This window comes from Podarcis melisellensis (assembly GCF_964234715.1).
Source record: "Podarcis melisellensis genome assembly, chromosome: 1".
NCBI classification, from domain to species: domain Eukaryota; kingdom Metazoa; phylum Chordata; class Lepidosauria; order Squamata; family Lacertidae; genus Podarcis; species Podarcis melisellensis.
This window is the reverse complement of record NC_138528.1, coordinates 9,700,750-9,725,359: the sequence shown is the minus strand read 5'-3', so window position 1 is coordinate 9,725,359 and position 24,610 is coordinate 9,700,750. Positions and strand designations below refer to the sequence as shown.

The 24,610-nt window shown below is 46.2% G+C and overlaps 1 protein-coding gene across 1 annotated transcript in view; it reads left to right on the top strand.

Moving 5' to 3' along the window:
• Positions 1–24,610, top strand: part of KCNH5 (potassium voltage-gated channel subfamily H member 5) — a 193,028-nt gene that overhangs the window by 115,463 nt on the left and 52,955 nt on the right. The window contains exons 8-9 of the mRNA XM_081909963.1: positions 6,175–6,374; positions 21,002–21,254. Coding sequence (XP_081766089.1) covers positions 6,175–6,374; positions 21,002–21,254 — 453 coding nt within the window. The remainder of the gene's footprint in view (positions 1–6,174; positions 6,375–21,001; positions 21,255–24,610) is intronic.

Below are 24,610 nucleotides of genomic sequence, written 5' to 3'. Positions count from 1 at the left end.
ACTTACACCTCCAGCCCCACACACTCCAGGGTTGTTATCACCCACTTTAGGAAACCACAGTCTTAGAAGGATAATAGGCAGGATGGTCAAAGGCCAGGGGTGATGGGAGTTGAGTGGCGAGTTCCCTCCCCCTCCCAGGAAGAAATCAAAACACAGGACACAAAAAATTAAGGTTAATTAGCGAAATAGGCCACAACTTTATTGATTACAGGAATGAGCGGTATTGGCTTAGGCATTTGTCCTATTGACTAGCTGGCTTCAGCCCGCTTGCTTGAAGACCGGCAAGGGTTAACCACCAATAGAGGGAGCCCTGCTGAGGCACGTCAACTAGGAACTCCCCTGGAGTCACCGCTTGGGGGCGTGCCTTGGGCCCACACCTCCATAGGCTTCAGACAGGGCCACGCCCCCCAGACTCCTTTACTGGACTACCCTTTCCTGTGGGGGAAGGTGATGGCGCTTCCCTCTCCCCCCCACACTTAACCCTCCCTTTGCCAATGCCTAACCGCCAATACCGAGGAGTTGTGACGAGTTGCTACGAGGTAGGTGAAAAACCAGTTGGCTGTATATGCCAATTACCAATTGGAAAAAATTCCTACCAGGCCCTGAGGCGATCAACCGAAGTCCATAGCAAGTCAGGGAGCCTACCTAAAGGGGGGGAGGGGGGAAACAAATCAGCTGGCTGGTGTGGATGCAAGAGGGGGGAGCCTCGGCCACACCAGCTCTAAATAGGGCGAGCCACGCCCCCTTCTCCAACCAGCTGATTGGCTGGCGGAGAGGATGACGCGGCCGAGGATTCTCCAATAATAATAATAATAATAATAATAATAATAATAATAATAATAATAATAATAATTTATTATTTATACCCCGCCCATCTGGCTGGGCCTCCCTAGCCACTCTGGGCGGCTTCCATAAAAACCAAAAATACAGTAAAATATCACACGTTAAAACCTTCCCTGAACAGGGCTGCCTTAAGATGTCTTCTGACTGTCAGGTAGTTGTTTATCGCTTTGACATCTGCTGGAAGGGCGTTCCACAGGACGGGTGCCACTACCAAGAAGGCCCTCTGCCTGGTTCCCTGTAGCTTTGCTTCTCGCAATGAGGGAACCGCCAGAAGGCCCTTGGCGCTGGACCTCAGCGTCCGGGCAGAATGATGGGGGTGGAGACGCTCCTTCAGGTATACTGGACCGAGGCCGTTTAGGGCTTTATAGGTCAGCACCAACACTTTGAATTGTGCTTGGAAACATCCTACTCTTGCAGGGGCTGAAACAGCCCCCCACGCACGTAGGGTGGGCGTGAAGCCCGCAACCCCACCTCCTCCCAAGCTCGGAAGTAGCTTTATAGTCCAATATCTGGAGGGTGCAGGTTCCCTATCCCTGCTTCAAGAGGACCACAGTTCTCTCTCCCCCACCCCTAAACTACAGAGGAAACATAGTTTCCTGCACACGCTGTTCTTCTTTTCCTTCCTGAAAGGCCAATTTAGAACTGCTAGGAAATGCTGAAACAGCAACGAATCATTTTTTTTTTTTAAATAGCCAGGGATGCTCTGCCTGCTTTGTTTGGTAATTGACAAAACGGCCTTCATAGGGTTTTCTTGTTGGGTCCCTGCCCAACAGAGCAAAAGCGCTGACGGCAGCATGTGTAGCCAGGGGGACGCACACAAACACAGCTTTGTGGCGCTGGAAGCATCCTTCCAGACCGTCCTGCTCCGAGAGCAAGATCAAGAGTTGGATTTCCCTTCCCTTGATATTGTTGGGATGTGAATAGATGCTAGGAAAGGATACATTCATTAGGCATTATCCTTCCTCACGTTCATGAGCTCAGCAGAGTGCTGTCCCTTTGCAGCTTAAAGGGAAACTTACTTAGATAGGCTAGTTTTAACCTTTACATAATCCAGGATGGTGGGACGCAGGTGGCGCTGTGGGTTAAACCACAGAGCCTAGGACTTGCCGATCAGAAGGTTGGCGGTTCGAATCCCTGCGATGGGGTGAGCTCCCGTTGTTCAGTCCCAGCTCCTGCCAACCTAGCAGTTCGAAAGCACAAAGTGCAAGTAGATAAATAGGTACCGCTCCAGCGGGAAGGTAAACGGCATTTCCGTGTTGTCCTCTGGTTCGCCAGAAGTGGCTTAGTCATGCTGGCCACATCACCCAGAAGCTGTCTGTGGACAAACGCCAGCTCCCTCGGCCAATAAAGCGAGATGAGCGCCACAACCCCAGAGTCGGTCATGACTGGTCCTAATGGTCAGGGGTCCCTTTACCTTTTAATCCAGGATGCTTTAAGTCAGACTGGATTGCCCTTGTATTTCCCTCCTTTCTCACAAGTTACTATATACAGGATACAGAAACAGATCTTAACTCTCTCTGAACAAACTCCAACGAACTCTCAGAACAACACTGACCAACCAACCAACCAACCACAGGAAGGTCATGAGTCATCATGCCCATGTGGGTGACCTCGACCAATAGCAGAGTTGTATCCAAGGTCTCATATCTCTAGGCGGAATAACTCCCTCTGCTCAGTCTTCTTGGCCTTCAGCCAACTCCTTAATTGCTACTGTGGGAAGCTGCAACAGATAGCATGTAGGCAAAAACCCCAACAGTTGCAGCTGCTATAGCTGTGGATGCTGATAATTTTGGGTGAAAAGAACTTGGGGACATGGGGGAAGGGATGTGGCTCAGTGCCAGAGCATCTGCTCTGCATACAGAATGTCCCAGGTTCAATCCCAGGCTTATCCAAGTAAGACTGGGAATATCCCCTTGCCTGCAGCCCCAAAGAGCTGCTGCCATCAGAGTAGACAATATCAAGGTTGATGGACCTTAGGTCAGACTTGCCATGAAACAGAGCCCAATGTTTAGATGTTCCTATAAAACTGGCACCATAATTCAAAGTCAGTTTTGAATTATGGTGCTGGAGGAGACTCTTGAGAGTCCCATGGACTGCAAGAAGATCCAATCTATCCATTCTTAAGGAAATCAGCCCTGAGTGCTTACTGGAAGGACAGATCCTGAAGGTGAGGCTCCAAGACTTTGGCCACCTCATGAGAAGATAAGACTCCCTGGAAAAGACCCTGATGTTGGGAAAGATGGAGGGCACAAGGAGAAGGGGATGACAGAGGATGAGATGGTTGGACAGTGTTCTCGAAGCTACCAACATGAGTTTGACCAAACAGCAGGAGGCAGTGGAAGACAGGAGTGCCTGGCGTGCTCTGGTCCATGGGGTCACGAAGAGTCGGACACGACTAAACGACTAAACAACAACAACAACATAAAACTGGACTCAATGAAAAATGAAATACAAATCAAATAAACGTGTTGCATCTTCGCCTTTGCACCCTTGGGAGCGAGTCCTGATTATTTCATTGGGATGCCTGCAGGTCTTTGGGCCAGGATTGTAGTGGATTTTCTGCTGTGACTTGAAAATTACAGCGCATTCAGGTCTGCAGAAATCTGATCAACGCTGGGAGATGGAAAAATAGGGCAGCTTTTATAACAGGCAGGCAGCATTTTAAATAAACAGAGTTTAACACACGTCGCTATGTACCAGCCAGAGTGCCCACTTTCAAGCAAAGCTAATTCAAAAATAGCAGAGTTTATATATGCATGCTCCCTCATAAGCACCCCCCACACCCTTTCAGGGAAAATAATGTTCCACCATCATGTTGTTCAGCCCTAAACATTTTCCATTAATTTCAGTGACATTTGCTTGACTCTTCCAACAATTCCAGTGGAATTACAGCTGCAGGTTTTAGAAATGACTGAAAATCTTTGCATGGTGGTTCCCAATACATCTCAGCACTCAGGTGTATCTGTAATGGCTCAGATGATTAAACCTTTCACCTGGCACCAGTTTGTCCACTACACGTTGATACATGTTGTCTTTCGCGTCTGAGGGGGGATAGGTCACCTGGTTGCTGTTTTTTATGTTTTTATTAAAATATTTTCATGAGTAACAAAAGTACATTCAGTGTCTCTGTTTTCAAATCATAGAGTCCTTCATACAGGTCAGTTACATTCAGTTTGAGACATTTTTGATGTGGGTAGCATGGAGTTGGTGGGGGAAGATAATTGGAGAGACAAAGGGAGGAAACAGGCATGGGGGAGGACAATAAACTTCCATTCTTTTTTGTAATATATGAGCCGAGTGTTTGTGTTAGCGGCACATGGGTTGGTATCTTGATTTTGCTGGTGGAGGGCAAGAGATCATCATCATCATTTTATTTGTATGCCGCCTTTCCATAGTTAAAACAATGCTCAAGGCAGCTTACAACACAACAAGATTTACACAATTACCATCATAGGTAAAGGTAAAGGGACCCCTGACTGTTAGGTCCAGTTGCGGACAACTCTGGGGTTGCGGCACTCATCTTGCTTTATTGGCCGAGGGAGCCGGCGTACAGCCTCCGGGTCATGTGGCCAGCATGACTAAGCCACTTCTGGTGAACCAGAGCAGCACACAGAAACACTGTTTACCTTCCCGCTGGTGTGGTACCTATTTATCTACTTGCACCTCATGCTTTTGAACTGCTAGGTGGGCAGGAGCAGGGACTGAGCAACGGGAGCTCACCCCGTCGCGGGGATACGAACCGCTGACCTTCTGATCGGCAAGCCCTAGGCTCTGTGGTTTAACCCACAGCACCACCCGCATCCCTGTGATTTAACCCACAGCACCACCCGCGTCAAAAGGCACACAACCAAATGGAAAACAATTTCCACATAAATCATAAAATCTAAAACTAAAAATACAACATTAATATCAATTACAATTTAAAATGGCATAGATAAAACATAAAAACAATTTTAAAAAGGAGCCCTCTCTGTTGAGCAACAGCAGCAGCAGTCCTTTCTGGAGCCTGTCAGGCCCCGCCCCAAGCCAGGTGGAGAGAGGCACGGGAGTGCCCCTCGGGCTCCCAGCAGGCAGATCAGAGGGTATCCAGCATGGTTGCTTGCAATGTGCTTTGTTTGTGTGCGTGATTTGGGGAGGGGAGGTTGCTGTGAGGTTAAGTTAGCCCAATTGAGCTCCCGCTCAAAAAATTAGAATTTCATGTTGGAAACACACCCTGGGAAGGCTGCCAACTTCCCAAGTGTCTATCCAGGGGTCCCCTCTGGCTGTAAATCTCCCTCAGTCCAGAGAGACCAGTAATAAGCGACCCTTCTCTCCTGAGAAGAGCACGCTAGTCTTCTGGCATATCCTAGCAGAAGAAAGACTCAATCATGATTCTAAACTACTTTATTTACAGGCTTATAATACAGAGACTCCATCAGTACATGTGTGCCCTCTGAACACCTGTACAGAACTGCGACACAAACAGAAGTAAAACTAGCTTCCAACTAACTTCCAACAGTACTCAGACTTCCTGTCTCATGCTCACTCAGACACTGACATGATGTACACAAAACATAGTACCACTGCTGGAGCAGCTCAGATAGATAAAAATCCTAACATTTAGGTTCCTATGCACCTCCCTGAAAGCCTTCCCCTCTCCTCCCCTTTGCCAGGTGGTGTCATGGTGATGGCAGTCATAAGAACATAAGGGGATGCTTCCTGGATCAGACCAATGGCCCATCTGGTCCAGCCTCCTGTTCTCACAGTGGCCAAATGGGCACCTGTGGGAAACCTTCAAGCAGAATTTGAGCTCAAGAGCAGTCTGCCCCACTGTGGCTTCCAGCAGCTGGCATTCATCATCATCATAATAATAATTTATTATTTATACCCCGCCCATCTGGCTGGGCCTCCCCAGCCACTCTGGGCGGCTTCCATAGAGACCAAAAATACAGCAAAATATCACACGTTAAAAACTTCTCTGAACAGGGCTGCCTTGAGATGTCTTCAGAATGTCAGGTAGTTGTTTATCGCTTTGACATTCAGAAGCATCTTTGCCTCTGGCCATGGAGGCAGAGCGTAGTCACATTGGCCATCACAGCCATCACAACAGTGACAGTGTGGGTCATAGTGTAAAGCAAAGGTCCACACAGTCATACCTGCCAACCCATGTTTCCAAAGGCCCCACATGCTTCCAGAGGCACAGCTCTCTGGGAGGCCAAGATGGCGGGCGTGACTGGCATAGATGGAGCTTTGCTGCTCAGTGCATCCGGTGAAACAAGGAGCATGGCTTGGGCATGTTACGTGAACGCCGACCGCTTAGCGCTTCTAATTCTGCTTCTTGCTCTTTTCCAGCTCTCCTTTATGCAACTATTTTTGGGAACGTCACCACAATTTTCCAACAGATGTACGCCAACACCAACCGCTACCATGAGATGCTGAACAATGTGAGAGATTTCTTAAAGTTGTACCAAGTCCCCAAAGGCCTTAGCGAACGAGTAATGGATTATATCGTCTCCACCTGGTCAATGTCCAAAGGAATCGACACAGAGAAGGTACGATACGTGTGTGTTTGTGAGTGTGAGTGTGAAACCCCAGTGGCTGGTCAAGTTAAGCCAATGTGCATTTTCAGAGCAGAAGGAGAGGTGTAACAATTCAGAATCCCATTCTTATTCATTAAATAATGTTACTATGATGCATACTTGTTTTTTTTAAGGGTAGAATGGTCTGTGTTCTGTATACCCATGATAGCATGACACAATTGCAGTAATTGGCATTAAAATCAGTTGGTAACAGCCTGAGTTCGTTCGTTCGTTCCTTTTTTAAAACATCAACATTCAAGTCCTTAAGACTGAGAAGGTAAGCTTCAAAGTGTATGGGTAATATTTAGTAAAACCGCAGAAGAATTTTCTCTAAAAAATTCCAGCAGCTGGTTGTGCAAAAGGGCTTCATATTTCGCTACTCCCTCCTTGACTGGCAAAAGCAGAATTATGGAAGATAAGCAAAGATATGTAAACTGCTTAAGTGCATAATTAACTGGTACAGCACCAATCAGCTGATGGGCAGAGCAAACACACTTCAAAGGGACTCTCCCTCAGTGTTCATCAGCTGATCGTTGCTGAGAGCAAGCCCATTGCAATACAGGAAGTGTCACATACGACATCAGGTATTGGGCAGGAGGGTGTGGTTTGGGGAAAACTGGTGTCATGGGTCCTATTAGGACTTCACTTAGCCTAATTACACTAGCGGTCGGAGGTCCCCCACCATGGGGCTAATGAAAAAATGTGCAAGTCAGACTGATTTTTATTTTTTTTACAAATGGGTACAAAATTCATTTAATGAAAATAAATGCAGCACTAAAGCGCGCGCGAGAGAAAAACATATCACATTACCTAGTTTGTTGAACTTCTCAGGTACTGTTGCTTCTGCAAAAAATATTACTGCATAGCAGAAGTTGGGCGGTGTTTGGTTCAGAACTCACTATACTGATCCTTTAAAAGAACAATCTCTCTTTAACATCCTGAATCCTTTTTCCTTTATCAAATTACTTTGCATATTTTCCCCTTTAGTGCCACTGCTTTGCTCCTGGTGGATATTAAGCCCTGCTTCTAGTTGTTTCTTCCTTCTTTGAAATATTGGATTTCATATATATTCTCTGTGGCCTTTCTACGTATCGCCTTTTACTTCCCAGCTTCATGATGCTTAAACAAATACATCAGTGTATTTATCTATTCTCAACCGTTGGATAAGGTCGATAACCGCAGTGCAATATGTAGCAGGATTTTTCTTCTGCAAGTCTTGGGACCACGGGCCATTGGTAGCCAATGAAATGCCCTCCAAATGGACTACAACTCCCATCCCTCCCTGACCACTGGCCCTGCTGGCTGGGGCTGATGGGAGTTGTAGTCCCCGGCATCTGAAGAACATTGTGTTGGTTAGCCCTGCCATAAGCTCTGCCGCATCTGCAGTCAGTGGATGTCTCAAACAAGAAACTCATCTCGACCTGTGCAGTGGGATTTATTATATTATAGAGCATTCTTTACCCCAGCCTCACCTGGCACATTGCAGGCAGTAATGTCTTCTGTTATGAGAAGTTTAATTCCCTCCTTTACAAACCAAATAAGAAAAGGAGCAGCGAAGAATTGTATATCCCTGGGGGGTGGAAGGGGGAGGGGAGATGCTATATTTAAACCTTTGCAGCAAGGTTCCTATGGCGACAGAAAATGATAATCGTATGGGAACGTGAGGGTTTAAAAATAACGGCTGTCCAATACGTCACAGAGAAAGTGTGTCTTCTTAAAATAGCACCTGGCAGTACGTTTGTCCAGAGGCATGAGAGTCGGCGTATGAGTTTTCGGTTTAGACTAGGTAGACCTGCATTTGACTCAACACCTGAGCCAAATGGGATGCAGCCTTGTAGATGCTCTGATCTGTTTAAACCTGTTCAAATAGCAGGGCAAAAGCCCTGTAACACCAGTTGAGGTGTGCTGTGTCTATGCAGCTTCCTGCTTTAGTGCTGCAGGTTTCGCTCTTAGTCATTGGTCATAATACAGTAGCGGCCAGATTCCCAGAGACTGGTATTCAGACGTAAACTGCCTTCAGCAGTGTAGGCAGCACATAGGCGTCAGGTTCTCTGCGTAGATTTTCTTTGCGTGGCTGAAAATTGCGGCGTCTGGGTGAGATGCAAAGGGTAGGCATTTGGCAAGGGGGTTTGGGGTCTGGCAAAGGAGAGGGGGTAGGTGGGGCTGGTGAGCAGCAGCCCCTCGTATATCTGTGGATTCTCAACAGGGACTTGCAGCCTTTTCGGGCTCCTCAACAAGCATACATGTTGTTGTTGTTGTTTAGTCGTGTCCGGCTCTTCGTGACCCCATGGACCAGAGCACGCCAGGCACTCCTGTCTTCCATTGCCTCCCACAGTTTGGTCAAACTCATGCTGGTAGCTTCGAGAACACTGTCCAACCATCTCGTCCTCTGTCATCCCCTTCTCCTTGTGCCCTCCATCTTTTTCAACATCAGGGTCTTTTCCAGGGAGTCTTTTCTTCTCCTGAGGTGGCCAAAGTATTGGAGCCTCAGCTTCAGGATCTGTCCTTCCAGTGAGCCCTCAGGGCTGATTTCCTTCAGAATGGATAGGTTTGATCTTCTTGCAGTCCATGGGACTCTCAAGAGTCTCCTCCAGCACCATAATTCAAAAGCAACAATTCTTCGGCAATCAGCCTTCTTTATGGTCCAGCTCTCACTTCCATACATCACAACTGGGAAAACCATAGCTTTAACTATACGGACCTTTGTTGGCAAGGTGATGTCTCTGCTTTTTGAGATGCTGTCTAGATTTGTCATTGCTTTTCTCCCAAGAAGCAGGCGTCTTTTAATTTCGTGGCTGCTGTCACCATCTGCAGTGATCATGGAGCCCAAGAAAGTAAAATCTCTCACTTCCTACATTACCTCCCCTTCTATTTGCCAGGAGGTGATGGGACCAGTGGCCATGATCTTCGTTTTTTTGATGTTGAGCTTCAGACCATATTTTGCGTTCTCCTCTTTCACCCTCATTAAGAAGTTCTTTAATTCCTCCTCACTTTCTGCCATCACGGTTGTGTCATCTGCATACATAGGAGGACTCAATTCTTTGCTAACAGATGCTGGCTGCATTCTCTGCCTTAAGTGTGCACTTGACACGTCTTAAGAACATAGTGCCTGAAGTGGCCCAGACGAGTGCCAGAAAAGCACTCTTCAGATAAGATCTCTTAAGCGGCCATAATAATATTTACAGCAATTCTTGGGAACGGGGGTGGGGTGGGGGAGAGGGGAATACTCATCTTGGATTTAAATTCCTTGATTTTTAATTGAAACACACTTGACAGCAGTTGAAAAATTAATGGGTTACACGGGAAAATAGGTCGTTACACAGAGAACTGCAAACAGTGGTTGCTCAGCCAACATTTTCAATTAAGGGAGCTCACTGCTAGCAACAAAATGTTAAGTCCAGATAAAGATTCTCTCTCCCCCCCCCCCCGCTTTGGGCTTCTTGATTGCTGTCGGGCAGGGGAGGGGTCAGCAAACTTTTTCAGCAGGGGGGACCTGTCCGCTGTCCCTCAGACCTTGTGGGGGGCCAGACTATATTGGGGGGGGAATGAATGAATTCCTATGCCCCACAAATAACCCAGAGATGCAATTTAAATAAAAGGACCCGTCTACGGGCCAGATTTAGAAGGCAATTGGGCTGGATCTGGCCCCCGGGCCTTAGTTTGCCTACCCATGCTGTCAGGCTTTGGTGATGCTAAGGTACATAAAGATGAAGGATGGACTTTTCTGAAATGCTCGATATTGAGCGCATCTCCAGGGTCTTTCACCTCCAATGCTCATCTTGCTCCTTAATTTACATGAGAAGTGAATCCACCCACATCCCTGGGTTCCGCTAAAAATCTAAACAATTCTTGCGTACTACACATATTTCCTTCCACACCTAGCATTAAATGCATATGTACATTAAATGTGCATATGCAATGTTAGTAGGATGCTTTGAGTTGCCTGCGGCAAAAAAAGTGACTAATAAATTTAATTAATAAAGGCTAATAAAATATTTGAGACCTCTCCCTAAAGCTGGTGGGCATTGCCATTCAAATGGGGTGCCTGTTTTGCATCTTGTGGTCATTTATATGTGGGTGGGGCTTACCTTTCCCCCCATATTTTATTCAAGTTGGCACCCCTGGGCAGTCATTAGTTCTCTGTCTAACCTACCTCACTAGATTGTTGTGAGGATGAAACAGGGGGCGGGAGAGAGCGGGGGAAGAACCTTGTATGACACCTTGTCCTCCCTGGCGGAAAGACGGGATATAATAGATGTAATAATAGATATAATTTGGATTGCGGTTTCCATTACTTTCTCCCCTGCCCCCAAGAAAAGTTTTCATTGATTCACGCAATTAAAGAAGGCGAAAATACCTCTCTCCAGAAATACAGCAGTCTTGACAAGCTCTACGTGAGATTATTCCAATCAGATCTAGTCAAGCGGTTCATTAAATCAGGTTTTGTATATCAGGGTGCCATTTCAGGTTTCGCGTGGGAGCGAAAAGGTTTCAGCCTGTTCTTGGATCGACTCAGGATTAAAAGGCATCAAACACCTTGGTGTATTTTAAGAGCATTTACGGCTGCTCCTTTAATCTCAGAATGATTATATTGATGATATTCACACCCAAGAGTTCTGATCCTTTGAGGTGGGTACCCAGTATACAACATCTGCAGTTTGTTTAAAGCACATTGGCATTGGGTAAGGAGAAAGAAATGCTGCCTGTGCTCCCACAAAGAGCAGAGAAGATGCTAATTTGGGGACTGTGTGCCCTCTAAGTGTCCCGATTTTCCAGGGACAATCCCGGAATTGCGAAAGCGCATCTAGGCTTCTGATTTGATCCTGGAAAGTCCCTATTTCCCCCATCAGTGCCATCACCAGTGGAGGACAAGCCGGCACTGGTCCCAAGCCATGGTGGTGGTAACCAGTTTTGAAGGGGTCCACAATTTGCGGCACCCTGGATCCATACAACTGGACAAATAGGGACCTTATCCTATAGATGCGCACAGGTGTGGGGACCCTTTGGCTCTCCAGATGTGACTGAACTACAATTCCCATCAGCCCAGCAAGCATGGGCCCATGGCCAGGGATGATGCGTGCTGTAGTTCTGCCACATCTGGAAGGCCAAAGGTTTCCCATCGCTTAGCATATGGCATGCCACATGGACATGGGCTCGTCTCCAATGGCTTTTGAGCACTTTGGCTATTCCTTTCGAATACTAGATCTCATGTGAAAGCACACAGAGGATGCAGATAACAACAACAACAACAACAAATTTATAGCCCGCTCATCTGGCTGGGTTTCCCCAGCCACTCTGGGCAGCTTCCAACAAAAGATTAAAAATACATTAAGACATCAGTCATTAAAAGCTTCCCTAAACATGCTGCCTTCAGATGTCTTCTAAAAGTCTGGTAGTTGTTTTTCTCTTTGACATCTGATGGGAGGGCGTTCCACAGGGCGGGTGCCACTACCGAGAAGGCCCTCTGCCTGGTTCCTGTAACTTGGCTTCTCGCAGTGAGGGAACCGCCAGAAGGCCCTCAGCGCTGGACGTTATGTCCTTATTACTTGAGTCTCATGAAAATGTGCATAAGCAGAACGCATGAAGGTTATGGGCCTAATTTCAGCACGTTTTCTCTTGTCTTGTCCTGCATTTAAAAACAAAACAAAACAAAACAAAAACTGGCTTACAAACTTAGGAAGGACCAATTGCAATTCATAGAATTATAGAAGAGTTGGAAGAGACCACAAGGGCCATCGAGTCCAACCCCCTGCCAAGCAGGAAACACCATCAGAGCACTCCTGACATATGGTTGTCAAGCCTCTGCTTAAAGACCTCCAAAGAAGGAGACTCCACCACACTCCTTGGCAGCAAATTCCACTGTCGAACAGCTCTTACTGTCAGGAAGTTCTTCCTAATGTTTAGGTGGAATCTTCTTTCTTGTAGTTTGGATCCATTGCTCCGTGTCCGCTTCTCTGGAGCTGCAGAAAACAACCTTTCTCCCTCCTCTATGTGACATCCTTTTATATATTTGAACATGGCTATCATATCACCCCTTAACCTCCTCTTCTCCAGGCTAAACATGCCCAGCTCCCTTAGCCGTTCCTCATAAGGCATCGTTTCCAGGCCTTTGACCATTTTGGTTGCCCTCCTCTGGACACGTTCCAGTTTGTCAGTGTCCTTCTTGAACTGTGGTGCCCAGAACTGGACACAGTACTCCAGGTGAGGTCTGACCAGAGCAGAATACAGTGGCTCTATTACTTCCCTTGATCTAGATCAACCAAGGTCAACCAAGAATCCTAGATCCTTTTCACATGTACTGCTCTCAAGCCAGGTGTCACCCATATTCAAAAGAGACAGTGCACTTTTAGGAAGCATATCCTGGCCTTGTCGCCTGTGGTGACTCAGGACAGGGCACAAGGTGAGTGTCTGTTTTGCAACCCTGCTTTTAGCATGGCCGATTCAAGCCCCGGGACAAAGACTTTCAGTGGAGTTGCCTGGTGTTAATTACGCTGCCCCCATGTCTCTCTCATTAACTGCATTTAACCAATTCTGTAGCATTTGCTAAGCCGCCCAGAAGGCAGACCGTGGAGACAAAAGGAAATTGGGACAGGGCAAAGCCTTTTAGCAGAGGTTTGTCACTCTAGTACACAGCCCTAATCTTTGTGCTGGTCCTCCCAGCAAACCGTCCCACACCTTTCTTTTTATCTTCCCTGTTCCCTGCTGAGCTCTTTTCAGCTGCTCTGGAAGCTTATCTTAAACTGCCTGTGTTAAGAAAATGCCAGAGGAAAAAGCAAACAATATGAGATGCATCTCCTTGGGGATTTGAAGCTTGCTTTCTCAACAGAGGCAAAATGGTATCTCTTTTTCCCACCCCGCCATGGATTGTTTCCAGGTTTTCCTCCAAGTACCACACATGTATTGATCCATTTAGTCAAAGTGCATTTACCAAAGCCTTAAAATCGTCGTATGTACTAATAACAAACTCGGTCTGTTTAGAAAGAAAATGAGGCCACTCCATAATAAGGTAGCATTTCCCCCCACTATACGCGCAGGGGACTTCTGAGTCAAATGGATCTCTCTTTTATATATAGAGAGAGGTGGCTATAAAAGAGGGACAAGGTAGACAAACAGAATACAACAATCAATTGCTACTAGTTATGATGGTTGTGTACTTCCACCAAGATCTAGGGGTGGGTGGATCTGTCATCTTCAGCCCGCCCCCCCCCCGCCCCCGCCCCCATTTCTCATTTTATCAATCTATAATTCACTTTGAGAGCTGGACCATAAAGAAGGTTGATCGCCAAAGAATTGATGCTTTTGAATTATGGTGCTGGAGGAGACTCTTGAGAGTCCCATGGACTGCAAGAAGATCAAACCTAGCCATTTTGAAGGAAATCAGCCCTGAGTGCTCACTGGAAGTACAGATCGTGAAGCTGAGGCTCCAATACTTTGGCCACCTCATGAAATGAGAAGACTCCCTGGAAAAGACCCTGATGTTGGGAAAGATGGAGGGCACAAGGAGAAGGGGACGACAGAGGACGAGATGGTGGGACAGTGTTCCCGAAGCTACCAGCATGAGTTTGACCAAACTGTGGGAGGCAGTGGAATACAGAAGTGCCTGGTGTGCTCTGGTCCATGGGGTCACAAAGAGTCGGACATGACTAAACGACTAAACGACAATTCACTTCTCCGTGTTTCTGCAGTAATTTGTGATTATTATTGTTATTATTTCAAAACTCCCATGAAAATTCATCAGCAGTTCATTGCAAATGTCTCCTAATTAACACTTTTTACTAACGTGCACATTTTTGCAATCAGTTCCCCCTAGCATAATGCATTGTTGCCTATTATTTCCACTAATATCCTCACCCTTCTCCCTATACCTACCCTTTTTTTTTGTCCGAGAACTGTATTGCAAAATTCAAAGAAGTGTGAATTGCAAAGTATGGCTGTGTTTTGATTCTCGTCTTCTTTTGGAAAGTATGAGGTAGGTAGGTTTGCCTTTAAACACAAGCTGAATCAGATTTCTTCACCATCCTTTGCAGATTCAGAGGCACCAATCACCAATCCCAGTCATGAGCAGGAAAAAGCTATTGTGATTCTGCTCTGCTTCTGGATTCACATTAAGCACCTGATTATCTGCTGGGGGTCGGTGGGATTCTGAACCAGAAAGGCTGTTGATCTGATCTGTCAGGGCTCTTACCAGTTTTTCTTGTGATAGCTCTGGGGATGAGGTTTCCACCACCTTCAGAGAGGCTTATATTTTGCACATTTTCTGCATGAAGAAGGTACAGTCACTGACTATGATCATTGTGCTTCAGATTTGTTACATGACAGCCTTTTTGATAGCCTCAATAACTGGTCTTTGAAAACCATGCACTCCTAGTCTTCTGGAATCGAGCAGCGAAGCAGCAAAGGCAGTAGCCGGCTCGTTGTTGGTTGTTGCGATGAAATAGGATTCCACTGGGTGAAAAGAGGCGTCATGCCGCATGCTTAATTCTGTAATTTAGTAGAAAGCTAATAACACCCCGGGTTGGGGAGAGCATCTATCCAATACCCAGACATTTATGTGGTTCTTCTAGACTCATACAGTGGCGAAAAAACTGCAGAGAGCAATAGAGTGGTTAAAGACAGCATCTTTCACTGGGTCAACCCCAGGGATGCTGAGAGTCGTCCTTTCAAAAACAATATCATTCACAGTTCACATTATCCACGTTATTAGCTGATAATGTATAGGACAGAAAGGCTAAAAGGAATCGAAACAGGATTTTCTGGGTTTTCTTTGAAGCAAGAGCACAGTGGTTGTGTGTCCTACTTTAAGGAGGACATCTCTCTATTTGAAAGTGCTGTCTGTTTGAAGGCATACCCAGTCCATGTCTGGTTTAAAGATAAGGAATTTAGTGAGTGGCGATTGAGGCTGTCAATCTACACAAGGAACAGCTGGACCATAGACTGAGCAGGTCACCTGGTCACAGCCTATCCCACTAGGATGTGATGCTATTATTATTATTATTATTATTATTATTATTATTATTATTATTATTATTTCCATACCGCCCTTTATCCAAAGATCATAGAGGGGTTACAATATAGAAACAAAAAGATATATAACATAGTAACAAACCAAAACAATACCCCGCTCCCAGTTTAAAAGGCCATAGATTATTTAATTAGCCAAAGGCCTGAGAGAAGAGACATGCAGTGAAGGCACCAGGCGAGGTTCCCTGGGGAGAGCATTCCACAAGCAATGAGCCACCATAGAAAAAGCCCATTTTTGTGTTCCTGCTGTCCGGACCTCTCAGGGAGGAGGCACACAAAGAAGGGCCTCAGATGATTTTTGCAGGGTCCAGGTAGGTCGGGCATAGGCAAGCATCGGCCCTCCAGATGTTTGGGACTACAATTCCCATCATCCCTGACCACTGGTCCTGTTAGCTAGGGAAGGATGGGAATTGTAGTCCCAAACAAATGGAGGGCTGAAGTTTGCCTATGCCTGAGGTGGGTTCATATGGGGGGAAGCGGTGCTTGAGATCTTGTGGTCCTGAGCCCTTAAAGGCTATATAGATCAAAACCAGCACTTTGAGTTGGGCCCAGCCAGTGCAATCAGGCCAGGATTGCTGTTATATGCTCAAGCCATCTAACCCCGGTGAGCAGCCTGGCCGTCAGATTCTGCACAAGCTGCAGTTTCACAGCTGCACAAGCTGTGTTCAGATGCAGCCCCATATACACATGGCAATATTCTAAGGTTACCAGAGGTTACAAGAGCAAAGTCAACAGAAGCTAGGCTATCCCTGTCCAGATAGGGGCGTAGCTGGGCCACCAGCCAAAGCTGATGGAAGGCTCTCTCAGTGGCGTAGCGTGGGTTGTCAGCACCCGGGGCAAGGCAAGTAATTTGCGCCTCCTAACCCATGGATTTGCACCCCCTAACCCATGGATTTGCGCCCCCTAATCCTAACCCCCAGATGTTGCGCCCGGTGCGGCCAGCCCCCCTGACCCCCCACGCTACACCACTGGGCTCTCTGCCCCACTGAGGCCACCTGAGCCTCAAGCAACAGCAATGGACCCAGAAGCTGGATACCCGCTCCTTCAGAGGGAGTGTAACTCCATCAAGAGCAGGCAACTTCCCATCCAGTCTGGGGAACCACCCACTAACAGTGCCTTGGTCTTATCTGGATTGACACTCATTCAGTCTATTACCAAGGCAAGACAACGGTGCATCACATCCAATTTGACCTATAGTCTAAATTTGCACCCATCTGCATCTACTTATAAATTAGCATATGCAAACTTGATCCGACTGTGCCTTCCTTTCGCCCTCCTCCACCCCACCCCCCTTCATGGGCTGACAGAGGAATCATTGTATAATGATGACAGAGCATTGGTAGGCATACCTAAAATTCACAGCATAGATGGGGAACTTGTGGTCCTTCAAATACAGTGGTATCTTGGTTCTTCAACGTAATCCGTTCTGGAAGTCCGTTTGACTTCCGAAACGTTCGAAAACCAAGGCACGGCTTCCGATTGGCGCAGGCGCCCCAGAAACAATAGCCGACAACTGCAAACCAAGGCGTTTACTTCCGGGTTTCCGGTGTTCGGGTTCCAATTTGTTCCTCAACTAAGCTGTTTGAGAACCAAGGTTCCACTGTACTACAAGACCTGGCATAGCACCCATCATGGATGACTACTGGGCATGATTTCCTGGTGCTGATGGGAGCCGGCGTCCAGCCAGAAGGTTACAGATTCTCCTTCCTGGATTAGACAGTGGGAAGAACTTGGCGAAGTTGTCCCTTGCGTTGGGCCTGCACCCTCTTAGGTTGCTGGAGGGAATGCACATAGCTCTGAACTGCTCCCCCAATGAGACAGATTTCCCCCATGCTGAAAACTAGGGAGAAGGCTAGGCTAGCATCCCAGCCTATGCAGAGAATTCAAAGTATGTGTGGTTCCCCTGGAGTATATTGAATAACACCGATCATCCCAGCCCAGCTGTAATGTTCAGTCTACTCCACTCCACGCCACTGGTTATCTGAAAGGAGGGTCCTGGGTTCAGAGTCCTTGCCTTTTTAATTGAAGCATACACTGTTTTCCACTTATCTCTCCCTCTCCCTTTTGAAAAGCCAAATCCATTTCCAAAAATGGCATTTTTTAAAAAAACCAAGCACATATCCTGGGGCTAGGCCTTTGTTCCCTTGTTCTTTAGAGGGGCTACCTCTCTTTCTCTGCATCTTCAGTTGGAGATGGCTTAAGGCTGGCTGCGCAAATAGAACCTTTTTGGCTCGTCACTTCGGTTAATTACTGGATTCTTCCTGATGGATTTAGCTGGCTTTTTTCTTCGGCGCAGTGGAGGTCTCGCCTCCCCAACTGCTGGAGAACATGATGAAAGTGCCACTATTGTATCTACAAAAAGGAACGCCGCTTGCAGTGATGACACTACTAAGATATCTGAGCACATCAGGATTCTTCCCTCACATTCATGCTCTCTCTCTCTCGCTCTCTCAACACACTAGAGCTCTTTATGGCAGCATGAAAAGGATAACAAGAGCTGTTAAAGGCCTTTCTTCAGTGATATTTTACAATATAATCCTAAATGCACTTCTCAGGGAGTAACAGAGCAATGCATTGCCCTTTGTGCTGGGCTGGGGTATGACTGGGTGGAGGTGTCCCTCTGCCAGTCTTGATAGCCTGTGTTGACAATCCCACAGACCACTGCCTATGGAGAGATGCCAATCTCATTCCACCGTCATTGACCTCCTGTTTCCTTCTGCCAAATGGGCAGGTGGAAATACAGTCATACTTCGGGTTACAGACGCTTCGAGTTGCGTGATTTTGGGTTGCGCACTGCACTCAACCTGGAAGCACCAGAACTGGTTACTTCCGGGTTTTGGCGCTTGCGCATGTGCAGAAGCACCGAATTGCAATCCTTGAGTGCGCACATGCAGTGCTGCGGGTTGCGAACGTGCTTCCCGCACGGATCACGTTCGCAACCCGAGCGTCTACTGTAGAATCATAGAATGGTAGAGTTGGAGGGGACCTGGGGGTCCTCTAGTCCAACCCGCCACAATGCAGGAATCTCTGCTAAAGCATCCATGGCGGATGGCCACCCAACCTCTGTTTAAAAACCTCCAAGAATTCTACTGGCCCAGAAATGGAAACAAGAGGAGATACCGACAATAGAAGACTGGAGACTGAAGCTGACTGACTATGCAGAATTGGACAGATTAACCGGAAAAATTTGATATCTTCAAGACCAAAAGTTCATCGAGGACTGGGGGAAATTTGTTGAATATCTGAAAAGAACATGTGATGTGCAAACAACACTGGTGGGATTTCAAGAAGCACTGTGAAAACAGAGATATATTGTTAAAAAAACAAACAGGAGTGGGAGGGAAGTTTAATGGCAATATAAACAGAGAAATGCGTAAACTGAGAAGTAATTATGGATGATTGTCAGAGAAGCCGAAGGAAGTCTAAAAAGAATCAAATTTGTGAAAATCTGTGAAAATTTGGCATAATTGTATTTTTGTATTGGAAAATAATAAAAATTATTAAAAAAAAAAAGGAAGGAGAGTCCACATCCTCCTGAGGGAGACTGTTCCACTGTTAAACAGCTCTTACTGTCAGAAAGTTCTTCCCATGTTTAGTCGGAATCTCCTTTCTTGTAACTTGAAGCCTTTGGTTCGAGTCCAACTCTCCAGAGCAGGAGAAAACAGGCTAGTGCTGGTTTTCTGTGGCTTTCCAGGGGTGAGGAAGACATGGGGCTGAGCTGACCCCACTGCTGTCCTATAGTGGCTCTGGGCTCAATCTCTGTGCCAGAGATTCCACCATGTGTGGAAGGGGTGAAGTTTAAGTGGTGGCTCCACAGCTCAATAAAGCCCCAAGGTAGGATGGCACGGTTCTCACCCTCAGTGAGCCATGTTTGGGATCATTCTCTAAGCCCCACTGGACTTGGTGACGCTTACTTTATACTGGGCTGGAAGAACCCCAAAAAGAAGCTAAATAATTAGGAAAAGGCAAGGTCATAAAATCATAGAATAGGAACCACAACTAAAGAATCCCTGACAGATGGCCGGCTAACCTCTGCTTAAAAACCTCCAGTGAAGGAGAGTACATGATCCTCCAAGGGAGTCCGTTCCACTGCCAAAAAGCTCTTACCCTTGTTTAAATTGTGAAATATGGAAGATGAGGTTTGGATTGAATAGCTTCTAACGCTCCCCTTGGGCATTCTGCATGAGATTTTAAATCAGGGGTCGCCAACATGGGGTGCAGAGGCATCTCTGTGTTAGAATTCCTGCTCCATGATTGCAGTCATGGGATTGTTGTCTTTCACATGACGGTGTATGTTTTGACTCCACAGAGTGGGAAGTGACGGAGACAGGATGTTTGTGTTACTGTGTTCCGTGAAGTGGGACTATTCTCCTTTGTTCTTTCTCTCTTTGCTGTCTGATGCTAGAGAGAGAGGGAGCCATGTTGCAGTGCTCCGTGTGTGTTTATATGTAAATAAAGTAGATTAGCTAAAATGCTGAGTTGCTGAGGTGTGTTATGCAACTGCGCAAACTCTGCGGGTCCCTAAGTGTGCATCGTCAGTGTGCATGTGTCAGTTGGCATCGGTCGCTGTGATGTTCAGGCTGAAGAAAGCTTTTGAAGCTCCTGAACGATTGACCAAGAGGGAGGGAACATGCCAGTCGGGCATGTGTCTCTGCCAGGGTCCTACTCGAGTGTAGGCTGAACTCCTGACACTGTGCACCCTTAGAGGGTATATTCACCTATCCCTAGCCGTGTCTCACCCCATCCCAGATGACAAATTTAAACAACCGATATCAACATGTGCAGAGCTTAACCCACCGAGAACAGCGAAAGAAAGTTCTTGATTTGCTAAAAGGTTTCTGTTTGATTAGATTTCATGTTTATAGACTCCCCGTACGAATGGCATTAGAGTAAAGCAATAAATCAAAGATAAACGAGCCTGTAGTCTTGTCTTCAGGAAGCTGAATTGTCTTGCATGTGGGGAAAAGACTGGTGATAAGGGCGCAGTGTGAAGACATGTGAAGCTAAGTAAGCAGGTCTGGAACAAAGGCTTGTGCTCAAGTATTTCTTCTGCCATGAATTCCATGGCGTGAATTTCATTGCCATAAAGGCAGGGTGGTGTAGCAGTTAAAGAGCTGGACTATGACCTTGGAGACCAGGGTTTGAACCCCAACTCAGCCATGAAATTCAGCTCTGAGGGCCTTGTGGCAGTTCCCTCCCTGTGAGAAGTGAGGTTACAGGGAACCAGGCAGAGGGCCTTCTCGGTAGTGGTGCCTGCCCTGTGGAACACCCTCCCGTCAGATATCAAGGAAATAAACAGCTCTCTGACTTTTAGAAGACACCTGAAGGCAGCCCTGTTTAGGGAAGTTGTTAATGTTTGATGGTTTGTTGTGCTTTTAATTCTGTTGGGAGCCACCCAGGGTGGCTGGGAAACCCAGCCAGATGGGCGGGGGTATACATTTATTATTATTATTATTATTATTATTATTATTATTATTATTATTATTATTATGAATCACAGACAGGGAATCTCCGCCCCAAGGAAAGAATATTGGCTTTTCCTTTCGCCTGTCACTGCCACGTTTCCACTCTTTTCCCAGGTCCTTTCGATTTGTCCCAAAGACATGAGAGCAGATATCTGTGTACATCTCAACCGGAAAGTTTTCAACGAGCACCCGGCCTTTCGGCTAGCTAGCGACGGCTGCTTAAGGGCCCTGGCGGTGGAGTTCCAGACAATCCACTGTGCCCCCGGAGACCTCATCTACCATGCGGGGGAAAGCGTGGACGCCCTCTGCTTCGTCGTCTCGGGATCCCTGGAAGTCATACAGGACGATGAAGTGGTGGCTATTTTAGGTAAGGCGCTTTCTATTTCATCATCCCTATTCAGCGGAAGCGCTTCGCCACAGTGTGGAACTCGTTCCCGCAGAAGCCAACGGTGGCCGCCATCTTGGATGGCTTCAAAAGAGGATTGGACAAATTCTTGAAGGGTAGGGCTATCAATGGCTGCCACACCCAGTGCTGGATTTACTTATAAGCTAAACAAGCTATAGCTTAGGGCCTCTCTTGGGGGCCCAAAAAAAATTTAAAGGGGAAAAAACTGGATGTACATTTCCAAAATATAAGATAAAAAACAAATAAAATAAAACCTACATACAGCAACAGTGTTTTGTGTTGTGTAGGCTCCTATGATGTAAATAATGGGCCCCGCCTGCTAGCCTGCTCCCTAAAATATCACTGGTTTGCTCATTTCTATATCAATTACTTCAATAAAATACATACAGTGGTACCTCGGGTTACATATGCTTCAGGTTACATGCGCTTTAGGTTACACACTCCGCTAACCCAGAAATAGTCCCTCGGGTTAAGAACTTTGCTTCAGGATGAGAACAGAAATCGTGCTCTGGCGGCGCGGCGGCAGCAGGAGGCCCCATTAGCTAAAGTGGTGCTTCAGGTTAAGAACAGTTTCAGGTTAAGAACAGACCTCCGGAACGAATTAAGTACTTAACCTGAGGTACCACTGTATGTTGTTATGTGCAAATAGCTTTAGATACCTATTAGGTCCATAAATTACCATATAGCATATGTTCAACACAAAAAACAGCCACAATTTGTTGTTGACAAAGGACAGCTGGACATATAAAGGGCTCCATTACCTTCAGTAGCTTAGCTTTGCCACAGTGTGAAACCCGCTCACACGCAAGCCAACAGTGCCCGCCATCTTGGATGGTTTCAAAAGAGGATTGGACAAATTCTTGAAGGGTAGGGCTATCGATGGCTGCCATACCCAGTGCTGGATTTACATATAGGCTAAACACATAGCTGTCAACTTTTCCCTTTTCTTGCAAGGAATCCTATTCAGAATAAGGGAATTTCCTTTAAAAAAAGGGAAACGTTGACAGCTATGGCTAAACAAGCTATAGCTTAGGGACCCACACTCTTGCCCCCCCCCCCCAAAAAAGGAAAAAACTGGATGTAAATTTCCAAAATATAAGATAAAAAACAAATAAAATAAAAACTACATACAGCAACTGTGTTTGTGTTGTGTAAACTCCTATGATGTATGTAATGGGCCCCGCCTGCTAGCCTGCTCCCTAAAATATCACTGGTTTGCTCATTTCTATATCAATTACTCTGATAAAATACATATTTTGTTATGTGCAAATGGCTTTAGATACCTACTAGGTCCATAAAGTACCATATAGCATATATTCAACAGAAAAAAACAGCGACAATTTGTTGTTGACAAAGGACAGCTGGACATATAAAGGGCCCCATTACCTTCAGTAGCTTAGGGCCTCATCAAACCTCAATCCGGCCCTGCCCATACTGTCCAACTTTTGGAGACTCTAATCAAGATGCGCTCCTGGGTGGGTCATGTGACCTGTGCCTCTCTTTCTCCCCCCCCCCCGGGCGAGAGCATAGCATGAGAGCTTGGCACCCAAAATGGCCACCACAATCTTGTGTGAAAAAAAATAGGATGTCCTGGTTTTTCCCCAGGGCACTTGGCAGGTGTAGTGGATCCACCCTTTACCACCAATAAATAGTGTGGTGGACTCACCCCACTAACTGCCCCCAATTCTATATAGCTCCTACACCTCACTGTATGCCAATTATGCAAATTTCTACAATTTACCATGGGCTATCATGTCCAGAACTTGTATGAGGGGAAATTTAGAGATTAGAGTCTCAAGCCGGAGTTGATCAAACAAACAGGGAAAGTTTTATTAAGCAAAAAGAAGTGGGGTTAGAAGTTGCGTGCTGTCAGTTAAAGGTAAAAGTAAAGGACACCTGGATGGTTAAGTCCAGTCAAAGGTGACTATGGGGTTGTGGCACTCATCTCGCTTCAGGCCAAGGGAGCCGACGTTTGTCCACAGATAGGTTTTCCGGGTCATGTGGCCAGCATGACTAAACCACTTCTGGTGCAACAGGACACAGTGACAGAAACCCGAGCAGCGCTTGGAAACGCCATTTACCTTCCCGCCGGAGCGGTACCTATTTATCTACTTGCACTGGTGTGCTTTCGAACTGCTAGGTTGGCAGGAGCTGGGAGAGAGGAATGGAAGCTCACCCCGCCACATGGATTCAAACTGCCAACCTTCCGATCGGCAAACCCAAGAGGCTCAGTGGTTTAGACCACAGCGCCGTCTTCTGTGAATCCCTGCAACGGGGTGAGCTCCCATTGCTCTGTCCCAGCTGCTGTTCTGATAGTCTTGTATTTTGTGTGGCATCCGATTATCAGAGGTATACTGCACTTGAATGTGGAGGCTCCATTTAGCCAGCATTTCCAAGAACTGTTTATCATCCCTTTGCTCCCCAAGTCTGTCCAATCCTTTTCTAAAGATATCTAAGCAAGGAGTTCCTTTGTGCACTTACAATAGCAGATTTAAAACAACAGTGTGACTATTCAGAGCTAAGAAAAACAACAGGAACAGGGTCAGCTGGGTGTCTGGAAATTAGTTGCTGATTTCTAGTAATTTGACATAATTTTCTAGCCGCGTGAATACTAGCTGCAAAACGATATTAGAATCAACAAAGAAAAATTAACAAAATAGGTGTTGGTTTCTTCCCTCCTTTTGTTTTAATTTAGCAGTAAAGTTAAATATGTAGTATACTTGGCTATCGTAACAGATCTCTAATGTGGTGGTAATGAAGTGTTGTCCTCCCTAGGGAACCATGTTCACAGAGTGCATCCCTCAGCTCATCAGGCTCAGATAATATTGTTCTGGAGCTTTGCCCACCAGAGTTAAACCCTTTAAGATATACACACAGATCTGTGCACTCAGAGACACGAATATGTGAAACACTATCAATTCTCTGATATAAACATCTTGTAAATATATATATATATTTCCCTTCCAGATTCTTTATCTGTTAGGACCCCTGTTATAAACCACTTCCTGTTTTTATCTCATTTCCCCCCATAATACTGTTTTACTGTTTGCATTTTCCTACACTATTTAGAGATTTAACATATGAATGGTTTTAAAAGGTGCGTGTGTGTTGGAAAGTCGCTTGTCTGGACAACTCTTAAACTATCATAACCAAATTTGCATGACTCCTGAGACGAGAAGATTTTTGGTCAATGTTTGGCTGCGATTGGTTGCTATGTCGAATCAAGATGGCGAACTGAACCTTTTAAAACTCCACTGATTCCAAAACTGTGCTGGTTCTTTTTTGGGGAGGGCTGAGAATTCCCGAGCAACGCCCCA